The 25701-nt window shown below is 38.7% G+C and overlaps 1 protein-coding gene across 1 annotated transcript; it reads left to right on the top strand.

Moving 5' to 3' along the window:
* The first annotated feature begins 1627 nt into the window (after nt 1-1627).
* Nucleotides 1628-24424, top strand: TRMT9B (tRNA methyltransferase 9B (putative)). Its single transcript, XM_067297148.1, has 4 exons — nt 1628-1688; nt 18008-18162; nt 21386-21559; nt 23074-24424. The coding sequence occupies exons 1-4, from the start codon at nt 1663-1665 to the stop codon at nt 24108-24110; spliced, it is 1392 nt and encodes a 463-aa protein (XP_067153249.1). The 5' UTR covers nt 1628-1662; the 3' UTR covers nt 24111-24424.
* Nucleotides 24425-25701: the final 1277 nt, after the last annotated feature.

Below are 25701 nucleotides of genomic sequence, written 5' to 3'. Positions count from 1 at the left end.
TTTCAAATGTTCCAAATGGAGCCTGGTGTTCTGCAGAGAAGCACATAATGAAGCGCTGGATTACAATGCACATACACAAGATTTCTGATTTAAAGTTTCATGGGTAGTTGCCTGGCTTTGCCAGCCTTTGGTGACCGAATTTAGCGACCTAAACGTTTTTTAATGTAGAAAAAATGGAGCTTGATTAGGTCTTTTAATTGCTTTAGGGAGGAGGGGTTGTTAAGGAGTGCAATTTATTACATAGTTGTAGATGCATAATACTTCAAAGGAAAAGGTATTCTATTTTTATTCTGCATACATTTTATATTGAGCTGAGTCCTTAATACCTTTTTTTTTTTTCCTAAAGTGCATTAGGCTACATGACTAACATCTAATTCAAATGCATCAGAAGCAGGAAGTCTGCCAGAGAGTCTAGAGGGCCAGCAGATATTCATGGTTTTAAAGAGTGTTCAGAAAAGATAAGGTCATAGGAGAAAAGCTGCATGAATTCACAATGGAGGAGTTTTAAGAGATTCTACATCAAAATCTTTTTCTAAGAGGGATAAATTTGAGGAAGCTGTTTCAATCTGAAGAGGTTTTAAATCAGTAATTATGTTAATAAATAGCATGGACCAGATGGTATTCACACATGAGGAATTTTTAGGGAACTTAGATATGAAGTTACTGAAGGTAGTGAACTATTAACTGTTCTGTGTGGTCTTTCACTCAAATCAGCTTTGGTACCTGAAGACAGACTGCAGCAAATATGATGGCATTTTATGAAAAAGGTCTCTGAGAGAACCTGGGAATGACAGGCCAGATAGTTTGTACATGGCAAATTAACTGAAAATGTATTACAGAATGAAATTAGTAGACATATCCATAAGCATGGAATAACAGGGACAAATCAACACAATCTTTGTAAAGGAGCTGTGTCTTATAAACCCGTCACACTGTTTTGAAGGAAAGAAGGTTAATTATGATTAGCCAGTAGCCCTGAATACCTTGATAATAGAGACCAAGAGTTTCAACATTACTGCATGGGTTTGGTGTATTTAATATAATGTTAGCTTCATGTCTTTAATGTTGTCCTTCTCAGCCTTTTTTTTACAGCGTTCCTGTGTTACTGTCTTTTTAGTTTAGGAGGGATTGTCAATATTAATGGAATGCGTGTTCCTCCGTCATTTTGGCAACTCTGAACTTCTCATCAATTCTGTACACATTCACGTTCCCATTTCCCCATAATCCCAGCAGCAGTTAGCGCGATGCTGTGCTAAGTTCCCTGCCTGTCACAGTGGCCCATAGCGCTGCCCTGTGCTCTGCTCCCTGCATTTACCTGCCTATAGGTTACAGGCTCTCGGGACAGGACGGTGCCTGCACTTGGCGCTGGCAGGGCGGGGGTCCCGGCCGGCGGCCGGAGCTCTGCGCACCAGCCCGACCGAAACAAACACACGGGAACCCTTAAAAGTGTTAAGAGCCATCTGCCATTTTAACGCCGCCGCAACGGTTCCTGCGGGGCAGGGGCCCGGGCCCCGCCGCGGGGGTGGCGCCGGGCGGCGCGGCGCGGCTGGGCTCGGCGCGGCTGGGGCCGCCCCCGCGGTGCGGTGCGGCGCGGCGCGGCGGGGCCCGGCGCGGCTCGGCTCGGCTCGGCTCGGCCCGGCCCGGCGCCGCCTCCGCGGCGGGATGCAGCCGCCGCCCCGCGGGTGCAGGTAAGGAGCGGCGCGGAACGAGCCCCCCGGGCTGGCGGCAGCGGGGGAAAAGAACAGGGAGGGGAGGGGAGGAAAAAAATCCACCACCCTGGTGAGGACTGGCGATTTCTGCAAATCGAGGCGATCCTCCTAAAACGGCGCGGGAACGAGTTCGCGTAGCCGGCAGTCCCCGACATGGCCCTGGTACCCCACGGTGGAGGGTTGCAGGATGCAAGTTATTTTCTTCCATCCTCCCCTCCCCCCCCTTTAATTGAATGAAGCTGTGACTTGCAGTCAGTCATAGGAACTAGTGCAGATGCTACCGTTGAATTCGGCATAGCGGTCGGGAAGGGTAGTCATTAATAGATGTGCAGAGAATTTATAACAGGAATAATAAGTTTCTCCGTGGTTCTCTGATTAACTAAAAATGAAGTTTGCTCTATGAATTTGAAAACAATCCTAAGCAGTGATCTTAAAGCAATCCTAAGTCATAATACTTAATCATTTTCTCCTTTCCCAGAAAATTTAAAATACCAAAGCATTGCCTTTGTAAATCCACATAGAGCCCTTAGTGTTGTGAGGTGTTTGCTATTTAATGACTGTTTGTAAAGGGATTTTCAGCTGGCTCAGCATCCCACTGAGTGGCAGTGGGAGCAGCCAGTGCTCAGGGAGTCAGGTCATCCCTTCCTTTTCTTTTGCAAAGAAAGAAGGAGCAGAACCATTTCAGCAGTGCTGCTGCAGCAATGTAGTGCCCAGAGTGAAATTCCCTGCTGATACAGTTGTTCAGGTGAAGTATGCTTCTGGAATTTGTGATTTTGAGCATGAAACTCGAGAAACAGACAAGAAAAACATGCAGCAGTCTCTACAGGAGCGTTCAGAAAGGTCCTCGCGGGACTTTTTAATGTCCCTTAATGGAGCTTGGGAGGGGGTTGGGTTTCATTTTTGTAATTTATTTTCAGTGTAGTATATATCAATGTTTATTTCAGTTATATGTGCTATTTAGAGAGTATCTCTTTGAACTGGTGCATTTTTATTTACTGGTTTCTTTCTCGTGCTGTGCTCTTGTAATGGATTGTACACTGAGACATTTCAGTGGTGCTGTTATTGTTTAACTTATGGCAATGTGTATTTTGGAGAAATCAGATACATGTAGGTAACTGCAGTTGTGCATTTTAATATTGCCTGTGCAAGGAGTTCTTCAAAGGGATAAAACATTTTCAGACATACATATAAATTAATTTGGGGAGCAGAACATATTTTCATCTTTTTCTGCATTTTCTAAGGTAAAACAAACTCAATTCCACAACTGAAGTTATAAAGCCAATTCAGCCATGCATTAAGGGACAGATGATGAACATCTCCCAAGCAAACATTTAGATTTGCAGATATTCTGCCATCCACTCTGGACTGCTGAAGCAGAACATGGTGGGGTGGCACAAACAGAATAAGCCTCTGTCCTGCAAAAACTTTTATGCATTTTTCTGCCTTTAGCTATTATTAATAGGCTACCAAAGTCAGTAAGTTTATTGACAGAGTGTAAAGTTAAACATATATCCACGTCTTGGCAGCACCAGGACATACATGAGCATATTTAGAGGTAATAATAGATACAGAATAATCCTGTGTGAAAGAAAACCATGGCTTGTGGTCTCCATGGCTCTTTAACTGGTAATGATTAAAGACAGGTATATTGAAAAAAATGCTTCTGACTTTTAAAATAAAGCTTATAAAGTGATATTTTTATCATTTTCAAATGCAGAGATGAACTTCTGCTTAAATCTTTAAAAGTTCTTAACAGTAGAGACTCCAATCCTTCAAAATAGGTACATATGTATTGTCATAAATAAAGATAGAATATCAGCATCGTTTGTCTCTGAAATCTTGGGAGACAGAAATTCTAACTATTGAAAAATAAAATAAATATCTGTATCATAGCCAGGCTTTATGTAATTGACTAAAATCCATTTGACACATAGTCCTGATTTTTTTTTTTTTTTTTTTCCTCAGCAAAGGTCCAACTCTGTTGGACCAAAGCCACTGTGTAGTTTTGGTTTGTCTTTTGCTTTTGAAAAATCTTCCCTTTTGAACAAAGCTTTACATTCTGATCTACACGTAATCATTTCAGGAGAATGAATTCTTTGTGGATCGAAGCTCTTTTAAGAAAACATTTCTATTGAAATATTTCTATATTATAGAATATATATTCTATAGTAAAATAATCTATATTTTTCTCATTTATATTATATTTCTATATTTTCTCCAGACACTGATTTTTGTAGATATCGACTCTTGTTCCCCATCATACAATACTCTAAAAAATACTAATTTCAAGAAAAAAATCACATGCATATAAAAGGGCATGGTAATCAAATATTTTCCTAATGGAGAACTTGAGCAGTGTGGATATGAAATTTCAGCTCCCTCATGGATGACCACAGCTTTTCTTTTTCATGCTGAATAAGAAAAATCACTTTGTGTAAAGGCCTTTGCCTTAAAACTGAGTGCTCAGAAATACCAAGCTGTGTCAAAAGTTGGAGGGTTACACCTTGACCTTACTACATAATACAACTTTTCTGTGTGCAAGTCTAACTCTGAATCCAGATAGGATTGCTATTGGATCTTCAGATGCCTTCATTAGCTGTGATAGTACCCAATTACTATTAGATAGTACTTAAGGTACCCTTCTGTCTTTGAACACTAACCTCAATGAAATGTATGACATCTTTTCTTTTTCAAGAAAGCAAAAGTAAATGTGAACAATTTAATGCTAATCAGTCAGGTTTTTGAGTGCTGTAGAACAACAAAAATGTGATACTGTCTTTGATCTCATTCCAATGGCAATATACTCATGCCAGCTTAATACCCAAGATGTCTTCTTCCACAAGACTGGTTCTTCTTTTGATACTGTATTTGGATATATTGAACACAAATGTGAATATTTTAAGATAGGAAATTATATATTCTGTTATAATAAATAAACAACAATCAAGAGTAGTTTATAAAAGACATCAAAAGAATCCACTTAGTAGCTCTGTAATTACTTCAAAAGTTTTACAAGCAAGCTGAAAGACTCCCAGATATTTTCATGTTTAGAAAAGGCTGAGGGGCAAAACATGTGACTAACATGATAAGGTTTATTAGGATGAAAAAATGCATCAAGTAAAATTAAAACAGTGTCTTAATGGAATTTAATGGTAATTGTTTTTAATACAGAACTGTGAAAGAAAAGAAATAAACTTTTATTGCATTTTATGATAAAACAACAACATGCTAGCTTTTGACACATGAAAGCAAGAGATATACTGCTGTCCTGCCAATGACATGGGAATTATATGGCAAGAGAAAATAGCTTTATGATTAAGAAAGAATAATAGAAAGCACAGCTGACACCAAATATATATTCAAATTGGTTGTGTAATGTTCTATATTTAATCTTAGGATCAAAGTTAGCCATTGTCAGCCTTAATTTGAGGTCCTATTTGGTAGTGTGCTGCTTATCTTTCTGTCACTAACAAAGAGATTAACTTCCTCGTTCAGCAGAAGTACCTTCAAGTAATTGAACGTCCTAGTTAAAACAATTTGTAAATTGTTTTAGTATGTATGTATGTATGTATGTTTGTATGTAGCACCAAGTATGATTTAAATACCAACAGTGATGAGCTTTATGGACAGGAAAAAATGGAGAATTATACTGCATAAACTAAAACTAATCCTTCTGGAGATAGTATTCTAAACACAAACCCGAAGTGTGGGGAAATGTAAGGAATTTAGAAAGCAGTAATTCCAGAAGAATCATAGGATGATAGGAGGGAATAAATTATTTCTGTGAGTATTTGATGTAGTTTGGCATGAAGAATTGAAGATACTTGGAGAGGATACAGAGAATGGCAACAACACTTTTAAAAGACCACCTAGATTGATGCATCAGGAAGGATGAAAAGGACTAAATATTTATTGCCTGGTTAACTGATGGTAAATAAGGGATAGAAGACAAGATAACTGTTTACAAGTGTCTGAGAAATACAGTGACAAAGAAGGGAAAGTACATTTGAAGCTACTTGGAATAACCTATGAGTAAGTGTAGCACGGCCTGGGGTTTGAGATACTAATGCAGGGCTCTTAGGAAACAGATAAACCTGCAGTAAATAAAGAGTTAGTTCAATGTCTTTACTAAATTAGCTGCAAAAGCAACCCCTGTGTAAATGGGTAATAAACATAGCAAAGCATCCTTTCATGGAAACATATTTATTCATTTTGCTTTTCCGTAGCAGTTCACTGAAATCTTATCACCTGAAAAATTTAAGTTTTATACTTGCAAATATCAGAGATCAGACACACAGAGTCACAAGGCTAGTTACTATGTCAGGGCATCATCTCCCTCCCCTAAGCAGCATCAATTCACAGAATCACAGAATGACAGAATGGTTGAGGTTGGAAGGGACCTCTGGAGATTGTCTAAGTCCAACCCCCCTGCTCAAGCAGGGTCACCTGGAGCACATTGCACAGGATTGCATCCAGGCGCGTTTTGAATATCTCCAGAGAAGGAGACTCCACCACCTCTCTGGGCAACCTGTTCCAGGGCTCTGTCACCCTCACAATGAAGAAGTTTCTCCTCATGTTCAGATGGAACTGTCTGTGTTTCAGTTTGTGCCCGTTGCCTCGCGTCCTGTCGCTGGGCACCACTGAAAAGAGTCTGGTCCCATCCTCTTTATACCCTCCCTTTAGATATTTGTATGCATTGATAAGATCCCCTCTCAGTCTTCTCTTCTCCAGCTCTGTCAGCCTTTCCTCATAGGGAAGATGCTCCAGTCCCCTAATCATCTTTGTAGCCCTTCGCTGGACTTGCTCCAGTAGTGCCACATCCCTCTTGTACTGGGGAGCCCAGAACTGGACACAGTACTCCAGATGTGGCCTCACCAGGGCTGAGGAGAGGGGGAGGATCACCTGCCTCGACCTGCTGGCAACACTCTTCCTGATGCACCCCAGGATACCATTGGCCTTCTTGGCCACAAGGGCACATTGCTGCCTCATGCTTAACTTGGTGTCCACCAGCACTCCCAGGTCCTTCTCCGCAGAGCTGCTTTCCAGCAGGTCAACCCCCAACCTGTCCTGGTGCATGGGGTTATTCCTCCCCAGGTGCAGGACCCTGCACTTGCCTTTGTTGAACTTCAGGAGGTTCCTCTCCGCCCACCTCTCCAGCTTGTCCAGGTCTCTCTGAATGGCAGCACAGCCTTCTGGGGTATCAGCTCCTCCTCCCAATTTATATCAGTGTTTTTCCTGACAAACGCTTGACTACTTAGTGGAGTTTGAAAACCCCACTGATGGAGGCTCCATGACCCACCTGCTCTGCAAATCTTTCCAAAGTTTTTCTATCCTTCTCCCTGTTTTTTAAAATACCTCACCTGTTTCTTCCTTGCTGTAGTTTAAGCCTGCTGTTTTTCGTCTGCTCTCCATTGTGGAGAACAGATTATTTCCTCCTCCTTTGCAACAAGCTCTTTCGTTATGAGAAGATGATTTTGTGTGCTCCCTGGAACCCTCTTGTTCTGGCCAAACAATTTGAAACAACTGTCTTTCCTCTTAGAGGTTTACTTCTAAATCTCTGATCACTGTTGTGCCCTTCTGTAATTTTTCCAGTAGGTCTACATAATTCTTGCTTGAAATTGGACATAACACTCAAACTGATTCTTCAGCGGTGTTGAATATAGTAGAAGGACTATTTTGCATGGTTTGAAATTATCTGTCCTATTTCTTCATTCTGGTATGACTCTTTTTTTGCAACAGTACAGAATGTATGGTGTTAAATCTGTGAAATGTTATGATGCTCAGAAGCGTTTCTGTAGAACTGCTGCCAGTCATCCCATCCTACCTCCCTTACCCTTTATTTGTGGATTAATCTTGTCTAAATGAAATGCTTTGCTTTTGTTTTTCTCAATCTGTCAAAACAGAATCCTAATCTCATCAATTCTAATCTAATGAATTCTAATCCCATCATCCAGCAGGTCTGAACCCTTCTCTGTCTGGTCCATCTGCAAATGTAATGCTACTCTTTAATCTGTCATGCAAAGGAATCACTGAGTAGTATCCAAGACAGACCCCTGTACAGATTTGCTTAGGGTAGCCTTCCAGGGGATAGTAAATTGTTGATAACTACACTCTAAGTATTCTCTTTCAAACAGTACCAATTTACACTGCTATTTCATCTAGACCTACTGTCCCTAATTTGCTAATGAGAATATCATGAGACTAGGAACTGAACATTGAATTTACTCAAAAAGCCCTAATCTATTCTTTTTCCATTCTAACCTAAGTTCTTAACCTTTTGTCACTGATGTTAACAGTATTAGCTGCCTAGTTGCAATTAACCTTAAGAGTGAAGAAGAAGAGGAAGAAGAAAAAATAATAACTTTGGTCTTCTCAAAATCACTTACTATTAAATTTTTGATCCCACTAAGGAGTAGACCAAGTCTTTCTTGGCCCTCCTTTCTCTTCTAATGTCTGTACAGAATGTTTCTTGTTACTCTTTATCTTTGTGATAGTTGTTTTCTCCTTCCATGCCTTAGCCTTTTCATGTTGTTATATGTTTTGTTATTCTATACTCATTAATTTGCATTCATTTTCATATTTTGTATGATATGTATGATTTTGCTTTTATTTCATTCTATGCATAAGACTAATGAACTCCTATTCCGCAATCTTTACTCAAGTTGCCTTCTACCTCCACGTTCTCAGCATTCCTTCTCAATATCAGTCAAATCTGGAAAAAAAATCCTTCTTGTTGCTTCTCCATTGTTGATAACACAAAATCATTTCTAGAACTGGTTGAAGGTTGGACTATTTATGTCAGTCTTTGAAGGAAGCTGGAGGTCTGACAAGGACTTGACAAACACCAGTAGACAAATTAGTGTATTCACTCCATTCTTAATTCTGTCTACAGTGCCAGTATGTTCAAGTATTACAGAAATTGATTTAAAAAATAGCATATGCACTGAGGTCTAAAATATCACCTATCCACTGTTGGGCCTCAGCAGATTTAAGACTTTTATTTGAATTTCCTTCATGTATAATTTTGTGATAACACAAAAAAATTGTTCAAATCCCACTTTGCTGCTAATCAAGTCCTCCATGTTATGGTCATTTTTGCTATCTTGGGTGAATAGACCATGATAGAGGCCACTGATGGTCATGTGGGCATTTGAGGAGATAAGCACCATATGGAATGAACATTGACATTGCAAACTGATATTGGAGACTGTGCCTAGAGAAGGGAAAAATTCAACTCCTTACTACTAAAATATGCTAACTGTAGCAGAAAGGCACTGGAACTTTTCCTTATTAACTGTTACATCAGCAGACTGGTGAAAGTCAGGATACTGCATGTTAGCTGATATGATAAGCTAATAGTAAGTCATGTGGATTTGAGTTAAATGGCAGGCCTATCAGAAACTATAATTATAATGTGCTGCATCACCACAATCCTTTCACTAAGGCCTATGACTGAAGAGTTGCCTTTTCCCTACAGATTCTGCTTCTCTTCAGGTCTTATCCATTTTTCTTCTTGGAAAATTCTTCTTTCTTGGAGCGGTTTCCCCACTCCAAACTTTTCTGTATGTCTTTGTGTCTAAAAGTCACACCCAAACTCTTGTCAATCACTATAATCTTTGCTCTGTCAGACAAAGGGTGAATATAAAATACAGCTTATAAAATCATCTTTTATAATTGTTACTCCAACAGTTACCTGTGCTTTTGATGCTTCAAATTCAATCTTCTGTAGTTGAAACCCTGCTTTCTTCAGATCCTGCCTTACACTTGGCTGTAATGATACTGGCAAGTACTTGATTCATACAGTTCAGGCAGTGGGAGAGTTGCAAATAAACAATATACCTCACGAAGAAAAAATACCCCCAGAAGTACCAATATTCCTTTTTACTACAATTAATGATGTCTCTTTGCATTGTGAGCAGTTTAGATCAGGATCTATGACTGTTTGTGCCTTTGGGTAGGGTCTAGTGCATATATGATTGCTACAAAGTGATCATAAATATTTACTCAGAAGGCCTTTGTAGGCCAAGATACATCCATCAATGAAAAAAAATTACAAGGCATTTTACATTTATCTTCAAAGTCAGTAAAATAATACAAGCTCAGAGCCTTTTTCCAGCACATGGAAATACAAAAATCGCACACCCACCTTCTGCAAAATTATAGTGAAATGGAAGTGCTTACAGGCTCTGGCTCCACAGCTGCAGTTCTTTCTATTACATGTCTTCCCTCTGCTTTAACCTTTTTCTACACTTTGCTCCCCCTCCTTTAGTCCGTGGCTGCTGAAAAGCTGTAAATGCTGCTTGGATTGCCATTGGCAAGAGGGAATGTGCTCTCTCCAGCTGGGAAGCAGGTTGTGTCCTGCCCTAGAGGATCTGGAGGTGCACATAAGTGCAAATCTAGCAACAGGGGCTTTTGACTGTGTGGGACCCCGGGAGGAAGGGACCCTCTTTGCTGGGAGTTCTGCTCTCTTTTTCATGTGATAGTAAAGATGAACAGATGCTTTAACAGACGCAATTTCTGCACGTGAGTGTGCTACTTCTTCAGTATTTTTAAACAGCAAAGGGTCTGTGTTTGTGCATTGTCATCTTAGCTGAAAGTTGCCTATGTACAGAATAGAGTTTATGTGCTTAATGAAATAAATCTGTTTACAGTGCAGCCTTTCAGCTATATACACTATAACCCCCAGTGCACAACAGCAAGGGGAATACTAAATGATTAACTGATCCAAGAATAGGATGTGCAGTGAATAGTATTAGGTTTTGCCTGGACTGGAAAATTAACAGAGAATAAATGTGATGCTGAATGGCTGTCATTTTGACAGTGCGTGAATGATAAATTTTCATTCAGTCCAAGATCTTGAAAGAACAACTTCAGTGCTTTCAATCTTTCTTTAGAACAAGATTCTCCCCTCTTTTAGTAAGTAAAAATATGATAGCAATGTTATTTCAATTAATGGCCTTATTTTAAAATATTAGATTCACAATGAGCGCTCCGAATAACAGCCATTCTTGTTAAGCGTGACTCAGCTCTTTGTCTTTCATGTCTTCAGCAAAATTCCAAATTTTGCTGAAAGAAGGATCTGGAATCAGGACTTTAGTTCAGTAATGTTTTAGATATACTGCATAGAGTTCCCCTTGCTCTGGTTTCAGGCTGTACATTTTCATGAGATTATTACAGTTCATGCGTGGGTGAAATTAATTACCATAGTTGTTAGCCTTATGTAAGCAAATCATATCCCACTGTATTCTTTTGCTAACCTTGGATTGCAGCTAGTTTAACCATTCACTACAGGATTACTATTATTTTGTTTCATTATCCTGTATTTACTAATACAGCTGCTTTAAATAATGATTCATATCTGGAAGCAATTTAGTATGTCATCATGCTCCTATTTGTTGACTTTATTAATGAAATGGGAGAGCACTATCAGTCAGAACTGACTTTGTTACTATGATTTATAAATTCAGTCTTAAGGGTGAGCAAAGTTCTAGAAAAATCTTAGCTCTGCTGTTGAGAAGATCTGTAAGGGGGTTTTGCAGTTGCAGAGGAGCTGGATTTTTGTATTTGCTTGAAAATTGAGACTGTGGTTTATAGGTGACTATAAGGGCTGTACATTTACAGCTTTACTATGACTATTTATATTTGAGTGAAAAAATTGGTCAATCTTAAGCAAGGTGGAAATAAACTGGAAGTATTGCTCACTGAATAGAACAAAAGAGTCAGTTCTCCCTGTTTTGTTGATGAGGGGAGAGAATACCGGTTGGGCTGCCCCACATTTTAACTAGCTATTATTACCAGCTACAGCTGATCTTGCTATTGCTGGAGAGCAGGGTATTGTGTGACATTGACCTGGCCCTTGTGGTCTATACTGTTCAGTTTAAGGTCAGTGATTAATTAGATTTTTGCATCCATGGCTGGAGTGAGAACAAGATTTATGTTGCTATTGTAGCACTTGGGAATGATTAAAGATGAGATACGTCTGTGCTGGATTTCATAGACTTTTGAAGTAAGAGGTCCTAATCCAAAATAGGATTGAGAATTGCCATCTGTGTGTGAAGTGTTAAATACAAGGAGTCCTCTTGAATAGCCTGTAATCCTGCATTCAAACTCAATTCAAACTGAAGTCAACTTCAGGAGGAGTAAGTTTTTGCTGCTGGTCAAATGGGTAGAGGGGAAATAGGCAGCTGCAAGAAAGAAGGGGAAAGGAAAGTCTGTGGCTCAGATTAATCAAGGCTAATTGTTCTGAAGGCTATGGTGCAGTGGTGCAGGATTTGATGTCTATGATACAAATCATGGGATGCTTCCAGAAGGCCATTGACAAAAATTTTGGATCACTTTCTAGGTATTGTGACTGGCCTAGGAATAGAGGCGAGGAGAAACTGAAAATGTGAGCCAGCTCAAGTCTTCCCAGTGTTATACATCAAATCAAAATAGTGGTGATGGCTTAGAACATGTTAAGGTAGACAGAGAAAGATGTGAAAATTTTTGGCCGCTGGAAGGGATAAGTAGAATTTGAACCCTGATGGGCTTCACCCACAAGTACTGAGGGAACTGGTTGATGTCATTGCGAAGCCACTCTTGATTATATTTGAAAGGTCATGGCGATCATGAGAGGTTCCTGAGGACTGGAAGAGAGCAAATGTCACTCCTATCTTCAAAATGGGAAGAAGGAGGATCCGGGAAACTGCAGGCCAGTCAGCCTCACCTCAATCCCTGGGAAGGTGATGGAGCAATTAATCCTGGCTATCATTTCCAGATACGTGAAGGAAAGGAAGGTTATTGGGAGTAGTCAGCATGGATTTATGAAGGGGAAATCATCCAACTATTGGAAATCAACCAACCTTGATAGCCTTCTATGATGAGATGACTGGCATGGTGGATGAGGGGAGAGCAGTGGATGTTGTCTACCTTGACTTCAGCAAGGCTTTTGACACTGTCTCCCATAGCATCCTCATAGACAAGCTGATGAAGTATGGACTAGATAAGTGGTCAGTGAAGTGGACTGCAAACTGGCTGAACTGCTGGGCTCAGAGGGTTCTGACTGGCAGCACAAAGTCCAGCTGGAGGCCTGTCACGAGTGGTGCTACCCGTGAGTTGATACTGGGGCCAATACTGTTTTACATCTTCATTAATGACCTGGATGATGGGAACAAATGCACCAAATGCACATCAGCAAGTTCGCTGATGACACAAAACTGGGAGGAGTGGCTGATACACTCGATGGTTGTGCTGCTATTCAGAGGGAGCTCGACAGGCTGGAGAAATGGGCAGAGAGGAACCTCATGAAGTTCAGCAAGGGGAAGAGACAAGTCCTGCGTGTGGGGCAGAATAACCGCTTGCATCAGTACCTGCTGCAGGCCAACGAGCTCGAGAACAGTCTTGCAGAGAAGGACCTGGGGGTCCTGGTGGACAACAAGATGAACACGAGGCAGCAATGCACCTTTGGCAAAGAAGGCCAACAGTATCCTGGGATGAGTTAGGATAAGTATCGCCAGCAGGCTGAGGGAGGTGATCTTTCCCTCCTACTCAGCACTGGTGAGGCCACATCTGGAATACTGTGTGCACTTCTGGGTTCCCCAGTACAAGAAAGGCATGCATTTAGTGGAGCGAGTCAACTGAAGGACCACAAAGATGATTAAAGGACTAGAACATCTCTCATATGAGGAAAGGCTGAGAGAGCTGGGACTGTTTAGCCTGGAGAAGAGAAGGCTCGGGGGGATTTCTCAATGTATATAAATACCTGATGGGAGGGTGTCAAAAGGACGGGGCCAGACTCTTCTCTGTGGTGCCCAGTGACAGGGCGAGAGGCAATGGGCACAAACTGAAACACAGGAAATTCCACTTGAACACAAGAAAACACTTCATTCTGAGGGTGGTTGAACCCTGGCACAGGTTGCCCAGAGAGGCTGTGGAGTCTCCATCTTTGGAGATATTCGAAACCCAATCGGACATGGTCCTGGGCAACCTGTTCTAGTTGGCCCTGCTTGAGCAGGGGGGTTGGAACAGATGATCTCCAGAGGCCCCTTCCAACCCCAGCTATTCTGTGATAAAATTCTGTGAATTTGAGGTGGATAAGGAGGGTTACAAGAGCTTCAGAAAGACTGCAGGAAGATGTGGAAAGGTTTGGGTAGTATGTGGTAGAGGAAGAGATTTGGAACTGAACATGACCTCCTGCATTTCAGTGCTGGGGCAGCTCTTGCATGTCAGAGCCAGTAACTGGCTCTTTTGTCCTCTGAGGCTAAGGTATTTAAAGAAGTTAGCCAAAATTGTAAGTCATACTCTTCAAAAATAGCACAAATATTGACTGACAAGCAAATAAATAATAATCCCATCATTTTAAAACATTGGAACTGGGATTATTAATTTTTCATTGTTGGCATTTCAAGGTCACATCGTAAAATGCATCTGTTACTTCAGCAGTGATAGAATAGGTCCAAGCAGCATGATTTTCTTTAAAGCAGTATCCTTGAAAAGTTAATTATATAAAAGGTTTCAAAATGTTAATGGAAAAAGAAGAAATTGGATTTCCTTGGATTCAGGGAAGTTTTAGTGAGATGTGTAGCTATAAAAATATATGAAAGTATATGCTTGTATGTTTCCTTTAACTCCTGGAAAGCTGTATTTTTTGTTTTTTTGTTTTTTATTTTGCTTTGCTTTTTTAACAAAAAAGGAAAACAGCAATGTAGGAAAATGGATTATAGCCTATTCACTTTCAGATATATTTTGTTCATATATCACAATTACATGTCATGGACTGGTGATGTGTTTGCCCATGAAATCAGCAAAAATCTCACTGCTAGCTTTCATCTGATTTTCTTTTTCTTCATAGATCAGCCACAACAAGGGCCTGTTGTTGACTAAAAAATGAACCTAGCTGAACCAAGAAGTATTGAAAGGGAAGAGGCTCCTGTTCTTCATTTGTTATCCTAGCTGCTTATTTGCAGGAGTCTTGCATTTCTAAGCTGCATCCACATTTTTGGGACTCGCCAAGGCTTACTGGGGAGTGACTGAACATCTGGGTGCCAATTTACTGCACACTCTCCACTCTGCAGTAAGTCTCTACATAGCCCTTTGACAGGAGCATAAGCTATCACACAAAAAAGAAGAATTGAGCATGGGGAAAGCATGTCCATAATTACCTTCCCCTGCTCTTCCTCTCTTTCCTGGCTTATTGGACAGCTTCCAGGTAACTTAAATGAGAACTGGAGCAGATGCTGGAGCACTGGGATTTCTGGACATCTTAGATTTTCGCTACCTCCTTTGCTGAACAGACTTTCCCATTATTCTGGAGGTTACAATCTGGAAGCTGGATAAACAACATTTTCTCCAATATATGTGCAATGGAGACATTGTCTGGTATTTTTAAGGCAAAACAGGTGGTTTTTTTTTTTATGAAGAAAGATAGAAGTATTGTGTTTGGCTTGCAAAGTAACATAGTTCTAAGTTTCTGATTCTTCACTCTGATGTTTTCAGAGACATTAGACTTGTGCGAAACTAGTACAACTGTAGGGCAGAACAGACTCCGCAAGTTTCTTCCCTTTGGTAAACCTTGAAATGAAGAGGTTTACTGATAAGACATTTTCCTGCCATGCTGCAAAGTAAATCCAACAGTGTTACAGGTTTTGACTAGAAAGTCAAGCTGGCAATTCTAGCTTCCTCATTTAACTTAATAATCTACAAAGTAAAAATTATCAACAGGAATGGAAATTGTAATGAAACTGTGAATGAAATAATTTGTATTTTAGTAGACTACAGTTCCTCTAAGATTATAACCAAGTTACTATCTTGAAAATGTTTATTAAATGTATCTAAAATAATAATCACTAATGCAGTGTAATACATGGAAGTCTCTAGGATGTCCAGTATAGCAAAAGATTCAATACCAGTCCCAGTGAATAAGACAGTTGATGGAAAAAACTTAACGGTCTTGTGATTCAGTAGGAAACTAAGCTAAATTTCAGCCTACCCTGTAATTTAATGAAAACATTTTAGAAAATGTAATATAATATTGTATCAATGGAAAAATTCTTACTGTCTTCTAAGCTGAGTCCAAGGGTTTTTTGTGTGTTTCTTTAAAACATCCAAATTAACCTTCAATTCAGCCAACTAATCCTGCAGTTGGCAAAAACTGGAATTTCCGTAGCATTTGGAATTCAGTATGAATGACTAAAAACATTCTTCTCTGCAGTTTTTTTGGTTTTGTTTTTTTTTCTTTTTTAGAATTGCAAAGCTTGACCAAAGAGCTTCAAGAAGAAAGATAAAAACACTTGGAAACACAGAACCACATAGTAACCAAACCTGAAATATAAACTAGATCAAGGAGCATATTGGATGACAAAAGAAGATAAATGATTGTTAGTCTTCGGAATTTCTACTTATAAATAGAGGATTTCTGGGCAGTAGGACAACAAAAAACAGTATGTTTTGAGGCAGAGAGGAAAGATAGCTGCAGACATGAAACACCCAATCTGTTTTATTTGGGGGTCGAATAAGAAAAAAAGAATGGGTTTTACAGTGACTGTAATGATTAACTGGTGAAATTGCTGCAACTAACCCATCCTATTCAAGAGCGTTACTTGAAATGGCATTCTGAGAAAAGCTTTGATTGAGTAAGCTCTGATACAGGTGATATCATTTCAAGTCCATGTTTCAGTACTGTCCGCTTCTGTTGTTGAGTCAGTTTGTTATAGTTTTCCACTCCTCAAAATGACACTGAAGATGTGTCTACTGGGAACTTGTTGTTCTACTACCGAATTAAACTGCAAAGTTGTTTATATACTCAACAGCACCGCTAGTTAAAGCGGAGATAATGCATCATGAAAGAAAATTATGGATCATGCCAGAAAAGAAGAAAGTAAGGATTTTGAAGACAGAGCATTGAAATACTTTGAAGAGAGATATTCACAGATACTACAGTCAGAATAGACCACTGGGGCCATTTGTCTTGACCTCCTACATAACAGACTACATAACACTGATGAAATGGATGAAGTCTTAGACCATATTGTTGTGAACAATCGCACACACTTAACTTAAAGTATATGAATATTTTTTTTGTAGTTACTGGGATTTTCTAAATTGAGAAGATTATAGGGCATTTGTAGGACAGATGTTTTAAAGGACTCACATTATTATTTTACATACTCTTTTTTATTTAAATCATTTATCATAATAACGTATTTCAATAGTAAAAAAGACAGAAACATTGTTCATTGTGAGTCCAGAAATGTATGTTATTTGAAAAGCAAAGGAAAATAAAGAAATTGCTGTATGTTAATATTTTTGCTTTTGACATTTTCAAATGCAGCCAAATAAATCACTCTTATAATTTCACCTTGATAATACATTACTTTACCTCATGAAAGAAGTTGGGAAGCAGGTTTTAATCTCTGCTGAGTACTTGGATGATTAATCAATTCTTTTTTAATAATGGGAAGGAAAAATTCCTGAATAAACAGGCAGTTGTTTGAATTAGTTGGAAGAATGCCTTAACACTTTGAAATGTAATTTTATCAGCCTCCAGGAGATATTAAGGCCAGACGTGACTGATTGCTGGATAAGAGGGAAACTTAAGGAAGACTTTAAGATTCTGTATAAAGGGATTCAGTGTCTGTATCCACTTGGTGTTTTATAAGAGCTTAGGGATAATATTAGAAGTATATAGAAAATGCCACTTTTGAAATGAATCACTAAACTAAAATACTTTGTTAACAAATTAAGTTAATAGAGTGGTGGTAGGGAAATCATGATTTTTGTTGAAATGTTATGTTGCTGAAAATTTTCAAACCAACTCACTGCTTTTAGAGGTTAGATAAACCACTGATAATTTATGCATGATTGAGGGACTTTGGTTTCAGGGTTCAGGCTATATTTCAAATAAAATAATTACATTCTATCTATCTGCACACCTTAGTTTCAACTGGAAAGTCTATTCTTTACTTCCTGTTTTTAATCAGTCTGTATTTTTGCTGGATACATGCTCTGTTTTACAGCAGAGCTGCTTTTGACTACATTGGTGAATTTGCCTAGGAATATGCACACTATTGAATAGGCACATGTAGTTATATAATGCTCCTAAGGCATGATGTTATGTTGAAAATTTTTCTTGACTTTAAAATAAAATAAAATCAGACCCTTTGATTAAAAGCGTTTTATAAATACAATGTTTGTTAAATGACTCTAATGATTTTATAAATGTAAGCTTACAGGGTCATGAATTATAAAAAACTATAAAATATAAAATCTACACTACAACAGTTCATGTTTTATTGTACATAACAGTTCTTCATTGTTTCCAGGATGGAACGTGAGGCTACCCAGCTAGAAAAGCAGCATGTGCATAGTGTATATGAAAATACAGCCGCCTACTTCAACGATCTGCAGAGCAAAGCGTGGCCTCGTGTCCGTCACTTTCTGCTGGAACAGAAGCCTGGCAGTCTCGTTGCAGACATAGGTAAGCCATTCCTTTGGATGCGCTGAAATATTGTCTAGAAACTTTATTAGCTTATGCGTTAATCGTATGTATCTTCCAGAGCAATTGTTTTTAAAACTTTTAAAATCATCTTTAAAAAATGGTTTTAAATTTGTTTTAAAACTTGTATTAGATGCCATATACCACTTTGATAGTGTATCAGGTAGCCAATAAATACAATTTTTAACTAATTTTGATTGAGGTAAGCCTTAATCTACCAGTTTCCCCTGCCTAGACCTAGTGGTCTGTGGTTCCCCTTCAGACCTTCTTAAAAACAGTGTTAATAGGTTAATTATTTCATTTTTCATTTTATTAATTTGTTCTAAAACTCCTCCTGTCCAGACTTTAATTTGAAAGAAATCTTCTGATGTATTCACTGTTTAAAAAAAAATAATAATCATGTGAGAATCTCCCTATGATCCTGAATATGGGCACCAAACACTCGTTTTTTTGCTATGGTCTTGTGTTCTCTACATGTTCATTTTATAACTTGACCAACCGGTGAACCTACAAACTCTTTTGGGGTTTCCAGATCCTGGTGTGTTTCCGCTGAATTCACACCTTTAGAGTACATCACTCCAAACCGAATGTTCCTTTGCACCACTGGATTTTCCCTACTCTTTAGCCTAATAAAGCACTTTTACACAGCAAATTACAATACATGTACAAATAAATAACATATCTGCCTAGTCCTATCAGAGGAAAGCATTCCTTAAAGATCTTATAGACCATAATCTAAAGATCACGATAGCTCTCCTGCTGCTGTCAAGCCCAGTCCTCACAAAAAATATTCGGCTCCTATTATTATGAATATGTATCTTATTTTCTGTGTCTGCACCATTTTCACTAATCATCCCAGGAAATATCCTGTAGTATCCACTCATCCAATAGTCAGCTTAAAACGATATTTCTCAGCCAAAATTTTTTGTCACCTCTCTAGGAATTATTTGAAACCTTGCTGAAGTTCTTTGAGGCTGCACCAGCAGGCATCACAGTGCCTGTTGAAAGCTTAAGATCACCCCTTTACAGTTTTAGCTGAAATAATTTTAACATGTGTCTGATGCATCTGCAGAGAAGGTAGCTACTTACAGGTTGCCAATAAGAATATTCCCATCCAGGCACTAAAGGCACTTACTTTTATGAGGCTTAATGTTGACCTACAGGAATCTGCCTATAGCATTCATTTTTGGTATGCATTTCTGGAGGAGGGTTGCTTGGTGGCATCAAAAGTTTCAAAATGGGATGATCAACTGATAATTTCCTTTTCTGTTTAATGCTAATATTAAATATTAATATTAAAATATTTTTGTGTGCTAGCTTTACATGAAGCATGATAATGATAGCAGAATAAAACATCCTTTTGCCTAATTGCCTTATTATTGTTCCTTTGTCAGAATAAATGATAATAGCATGGCAATGGCTAATAGCTTCATGAAGGAATCCATCCTCCTATTGACTCACTTTAAAGTGAATCTCCTGTAAATGTAGAATTTCAGAGTATCAGGAGTATTATCACTATTTGGCTTCATTCCAGAGTGGACCCCATAGTCCAGAATACCCTCTGTGATTAAAAAACCCTCTGCCAAAAGCTGTGTATTAAGCAGCTTGCCAAAAGCTGTGTATTAAGCAGCTGAAATGTCTAAATTACTATACACATAACTTACATGTTTAATTGAGTGTGTTCCTACTACAAACACAATAACCAATAATATCTTATACTAATTTTAAAACTCACACTTTCTTACTAACATGTAGAGCTTCATGTTTTATTGCATACCATCCTTGAACTGCATTAATAATATTAATCTTTTTCATTTATATCAAGTATTACTTCAAAGAATGATGCTTGCTTTTTGCTTTAGAAATGTGCTCTTTTTCACTGCTGCAGTATTGTGCTGCTCTCCAACAGTTCCTGTGCTGTCTCTGTAGATAATGGTGCACATTAACATCAACAAGAGCAGCAGCGCTGCAAGAAGCAGTGATGTTTCTAAAGATAACTCCAGGCCTTTAAATTGAATTTCCAATACTTCAATGGTTCTCTTTGCCAAGCTGCTACCCCCTTGCTTGGCTGTCAACTTTCAGAAATTATTCTTCACTACTGACCCATAACTGCAGTGAATGTTTCCTAATCTAATTTTGAAAAGTGCCTGTTATGCATACAATATTGAAGAACACTCTGAAAGATTTCAATTTAGTAAAGCACAGTCCTTTAGGAGACACACTTTTAGGTGGAAGGCATTCTGGAACTGTTCATTACATTCACGTGTGTTGAAACAGAGAAAGAGAATGTGTCTGCAACCTGGGAGAAATTTTCGTGAATCACAGTTATCTTCAAGTCTGTATCTGAAGTTAAAATTCTCCTCTCTGACCTGTGTCAATCACAGTTGTCATTTAGGATTTCTTGGAGAGAAATCTTTTCCTCTGCTTTGCAGTCACAGAGCTCTATGTGTCTGTGGATATTGGTGGGGTTGTTAACAGGACATGAAGCATGGCCTATGATGGCTCCCGTATGGAGGCCTAGGTGTGGGCCAATGGATCCATGTCTTCATTAGTCCTTCTCCCTTGCATCCCCTATAAATAGGATGCTCTTGAGATGTAGTGCATGGGATTTAGCAGAGACTGTATTGGAAGAGAGATCTATTGCAGCTTACTAAAAAGACAAACCATATTAGTTTCGGGAAAACCCCTAAGCAGAAAGTAGTCAGAGGCTGGGAGGGTACTGAGGAAAAGGGTCATAGATGCTTACCCTGTTCGTGCTCTTTCCTGGATGCCTGTTTATGGTCACTGCTGGAAACAAGATACCGGATTATATAGAGCGTCAGTCTGAACCAGCATGGCTTTTCTCTTGTTCTGCAGTATGCAAGAGCGGCTGCAGAGGATCTGTCAGTACCCACCACCTGCACTTACCCTTCTTCCCCAAAGAAATATGCATAACCTGGTATTACAAAGGGCTATGCAAAGAGATTTTTGTTGGTGATGTTTATGTCATGCCATTCCTAATGGTGTAAACATACAATTTCAAACAGTCCAAATGAATCTTTTGGGAGTTAGGCTGGTAGGAGCAAACCCGGATTTTGTTTTCCAGGAAACTCTAGGATTAGGAAAGACACTCTCCTCTCCCCCAATATTTTCGCTGCTTTGGAAGGAATAGCAAGTGTTCATAACACGACTTCTGTTCTAGTAAAGAGTATTCTTTTCTTTTCAGGTTGTGGAACTGGAAAGTATCTCAGTGTCAACAGTCAGGTGTATAATCTCGGCTGTGATTACTGTAGACCATTGATAGAGATTGCAAGGAGGAAAGGTGATGAAGTTCTGGTATGTGACAACCTTAACCTTCCCTTTAGGGATCAGTGCTTCAACGCAGTCATTTCCATTGGAGGTAAGAGATTATACATGTATTTGGCCCCACAAAAGATGGGAAATCTTATGGATCCTTTTCGGTTAAGTTTGTTTTGAAACAATTCCCTTAGATCATTGCAGATATTACTGGAGTGAATGTAGTAAACATGAAAAAAAATTAGGGCCGTTGCATAGTGGTGCTGTTGACCAGGGAAATATGTGGATCATTTGTTTGTTTATATGTGGCCTTGTCTGCCCTGTGGAGAAAAGATTTCTTTCCAACATGCATTTTAAACAAGTAAAAACTAGTATAAACAAAGCTGCTTACAGTTTAAACACATTAGGTGGTCAAGATAAACTCTTGGTTCCTCCTTAGGATCTGTTTTGACCAGCAAATGCATTGAAATGAAAACTTGCTTTGTCTAGACCAGGACCTGAAACTCATGTTAACTATCATGTGCTGTGAATACAAATTTGTCTTAAAATAGTCATGAAGTAAGAATTTAGAGCCATCCAAGTGCCTGTTGTCTAAAATGAGTCAAGAATCTCAAAGTCTTAATTCTCTGATCCTTCTTTTTGAAAATATTATTCATAGTTGAGAGGTATAAAGTGAGAAAAGAGTAGATAAGGAAGAAAGATGAGAAGAAAGAAAGAGAGAGAGGGAAGGGGGGGAAGAGAGCAAGAGGGAGAATCCAGTTACAGTCTACTTTTTAACTCTCTGTTTCCCTGAGCTCCTTTCAGACCGTTTCATCATATGAACAAAATTATAAAGCATGAAAGTTGTTATTTGTGACAATCAAGAAACTACTCAAAATATGTCAGAAATGTAATTTAAAGTGTACTTTTCACATATGCACAAAATTTTAAAGCAAAGAAACGGTGACTAATATGCAAGCAGGATTTATATTACTTTGCTTTTGTTTTAACTGGTGAGCCAGTGAGCCAGTGAGACATATCCACATTTCAGGTATTGTAGTATAATCTCAGTGCTATCAGATCAACCCACTTTGAAGGATAGCCTACGTATGTAATATTTATACCAATTACAGGCCTGACCAGACTAAATGTTCAAGTGGCATTTTTTTTATGTTTAACAATAATGAATTTTAATCCCTCTTGAACAGAGATTTGATATACCTGTAGCCATCTAATTCTAAACAAAGTGTTTTCATCGCTTTCCAGAGAATGACAAATACTCATGTAAATATTCAAATACTCTTCTTGGCTTTGCCAGTATAATCTTGTTTATAGGCTTTATATTTCTTTAGAATCACCAAAGTGATTATATAATTTTAATCATGGAGAATATTTAATTCATAAAATGAATTGCTTAGATAGGGACCTCACAGATTCTGTTTGTTGTGAAAGAGAGCAATCCAGTGTAAACTTGCACGGTGTTACCAATAAATATGGCACTGTTGCTGGCTTGCAGTGAGTGATACTTGTGATATGGCAACTAAAATGATTAAATGCATAGAATAGATTGAAGCAGGAAATGCTATGTCAATACATTATGCTAATATTCAATATATAATGCCTTTCGTTTTTTTGTAGTGATCCATCATTTCTCAACTAAACAAAGAAGAATCAAAGCAATAAAGGAAATGGCAAGGGTATTGGTACCTGGAGGCCAGATGATGATTTATGTTTGGGCTATGGAACAAAAGAATCGCCGCTTTGAGAAACAAGACGTATTTGTTCCTTGGAATAAGGCCTTGTGCTCACGGCATTTTTCAGAATCGAATCAATCTGGAGATAAGGGTGAGTTTGTGCACACTGTAAAAAGCCAAGATATACACCCTGCACAGCTGGTCATCTCTGATTGCAGCTATCCAACCAATCTGCAGTCAGATACTGATTCAAAACATTCCCGCAATATGGACCATTGCCTGTCCAGAGCTTGCTGCGTGAACATTTCTGAAGATGAAAACAGATTTTACAGTGCTCTAGGAAGATCTTTCCGTTCATGGTTTTTCTCCAGATCCTTGGATGAATCAGCCCTGAGAAAGCAAACTGAGAAGATGAAGCCTCTGAAGAATGAAGGAGAATGGGCAAACAGTGCCATATCCATTCAGCATTCAAGACACTGCAGTTTGGATTTCGGTCCTCCTGGGGCACTGTTAAAAGAACAAAGTTTAGATGATGACGATGTGTTCGTGGAAAACCTGCCTTTCAAAAAACCAGCATGGTCACCGGCCACAGATGCACTGAAGGATTTAAATCTAAATGGAGGACACCAAAGTGTAATTCAGAACAAAAGTGAAGAAATTTCGTTTGTGAGTGGCCCAATGGAAGACAGGGACTACAGCTCCAGTTTTAACAAAGATAATGCTGGTAAGTCTAATGCCAGCAAATTTTTCAAAAGAACTTCAACAACTGACTCCACTGATTCTGCTCTGGATTCAGCAGTGTCTTTTGGGGACCAAACTGCTGACACACTGGATACTAAAGCCTTCATGCGTTATTATCATGTTTTTCGGGAAGGGGAATTGTGCTCTCTGGTAGAAGAGAATATGCCTGAGCTTCAGATACTTTCTTCCTGCTATGACCATGGAAACTGGTGCATTATTGCAGAGAAAAAAGGGAAATAGCTGTAAAAAGAACAAAACGGAATTTCAGTAACTGGGGATTTTAAAAAATAAGATGCTTCTGGTGTTCCTGTGATCATGCAGTATGACATGGAATTTCAATCTCATGTAGTTGTGTGCCATCCATTTTCAATTTTACTTTCTATCTACCTATATATCTATCTAATGCAAGTTCTGTATATAGAAATGTAAGTGGTTAACAATATTTATGTTTTTTTTAACTTTTATGAAGTTAAAATTGGAAAGTTTTATATTGCTTTTAGCAAATAACTGTTTTTAAATATACTTTTCTATTGAAAAATAAAACCTTTTTATAAGACAAGGAAAGGATCAGGGCATCTTTTGTGAGAAATATCCTTTCAATAGAAAGTTAAGGCTTGGTTCTTCAACTATTTTAACATAACTTAAACATGTGTTACATTACTTCCCGTTCTGATATAGCGGTCCAAATCTCAGAGTCCTATAGATAGAGACACAGGCACATCTTAAAATGTACTTGAATGTAGGCTGCCTGAACACATGCTGCAGAACTGGGAGCAAGCATGGTCCCAGTGCTACTTATTTCAGAGTAGAGTTGTTAATAGTCAAAACCATGTACAAAACAAGCTCTGCATATTCTGTCATTAGAGGTTTCTATTTGTGACAAAGTGACGGGACAGATTTTGAACAGTGTTTTGGTCTTTTCTTTAAAAAGCAATTTAATTGGTGTCTCAGGTGGAGGGTAAGTTTTATATGTTAGTTCTCACAAATACTTTGTCTTAGTTTCCTTTGCTGTAGTTTTTCTCTGGTTACGTGTACAGAAAAGTCAGAGAGGTTAGTGAGAGATCAGTATTACATAAAGGTTACAAGCTATCAAATACCTATCAAATACATTGATATACATATATCTTTTTGATAAGCCTGGGAAGCTAAGATAAAATTAATAAAATTCCAGTGCATATCTGGTCAGCTGTCATATTTGCTCTCCTCACTCACTCACCTGCGAATATTTACTAAATGGTCTGTTAAATAGTGTAGATAGGAAGAGGATGCAAGTCAAGTTTGTAAATAAATATTACAAATCAGATTACAAACTATTTAAAATCCTTGTCTTCTGCACTTTAAATGAGTCTTTTGAAGTTCCTGATGTCTCTTGGTGTTGGAGACCTAAAGGATAATTTACTGCTGAAACAGCTTTCCCTTTCCCTGTAAAACATAATTTTTGCTGGGCACTGTGTCCAGTCATCATCCAGTTGTACCAGGTTGTATCACTGGCACTCACATAGTTCTTCACACTCAAATAAACTGATCCCTTTCAGTGGGACTGCTTATGAGGTGAAGTTATAAGTGGCAAGGATAAAATAATGTCAGCCTCTGGCTTATGAAGATCAATAATAAAACTGTAATTGTTATCAATGGAAGCTAGGCTGTGCTGTGCTAACTGCTTTGTTTGCAGGGGGTTACTCCATTTCTAGGCTTTATTTGCAGTCAGTGGTTTTAGAGTAGGACACGTCTTCTGCAGGTGTGAATTGGCATGATTTCTGGACCATTTAATGCAGCTATGCAGGTTCACCCCGAACCCCTTTGGAGGTGCAGTGGTTTTAGAGACCCACAT

The sequence above is a fragment of the Apteryx mantelli genome, chromosome 5, assembly GCF_036417845.1.
Source record: "Apteryx mantelli isolate bAptMan1 chromosome 5, bAptMan1.hap1, whole genome shotgun sequence".
Taxonomy (NCBI): domain Eukaryota; kingdom Metazoa; phylum Chordata; class Aves; order Apterygiformes; family Apterygidae; genus Apteryx; species Apteryx mantelli.
This window is presented reverse-complemented; position numbering and strand designations above follow the sequence as displayed.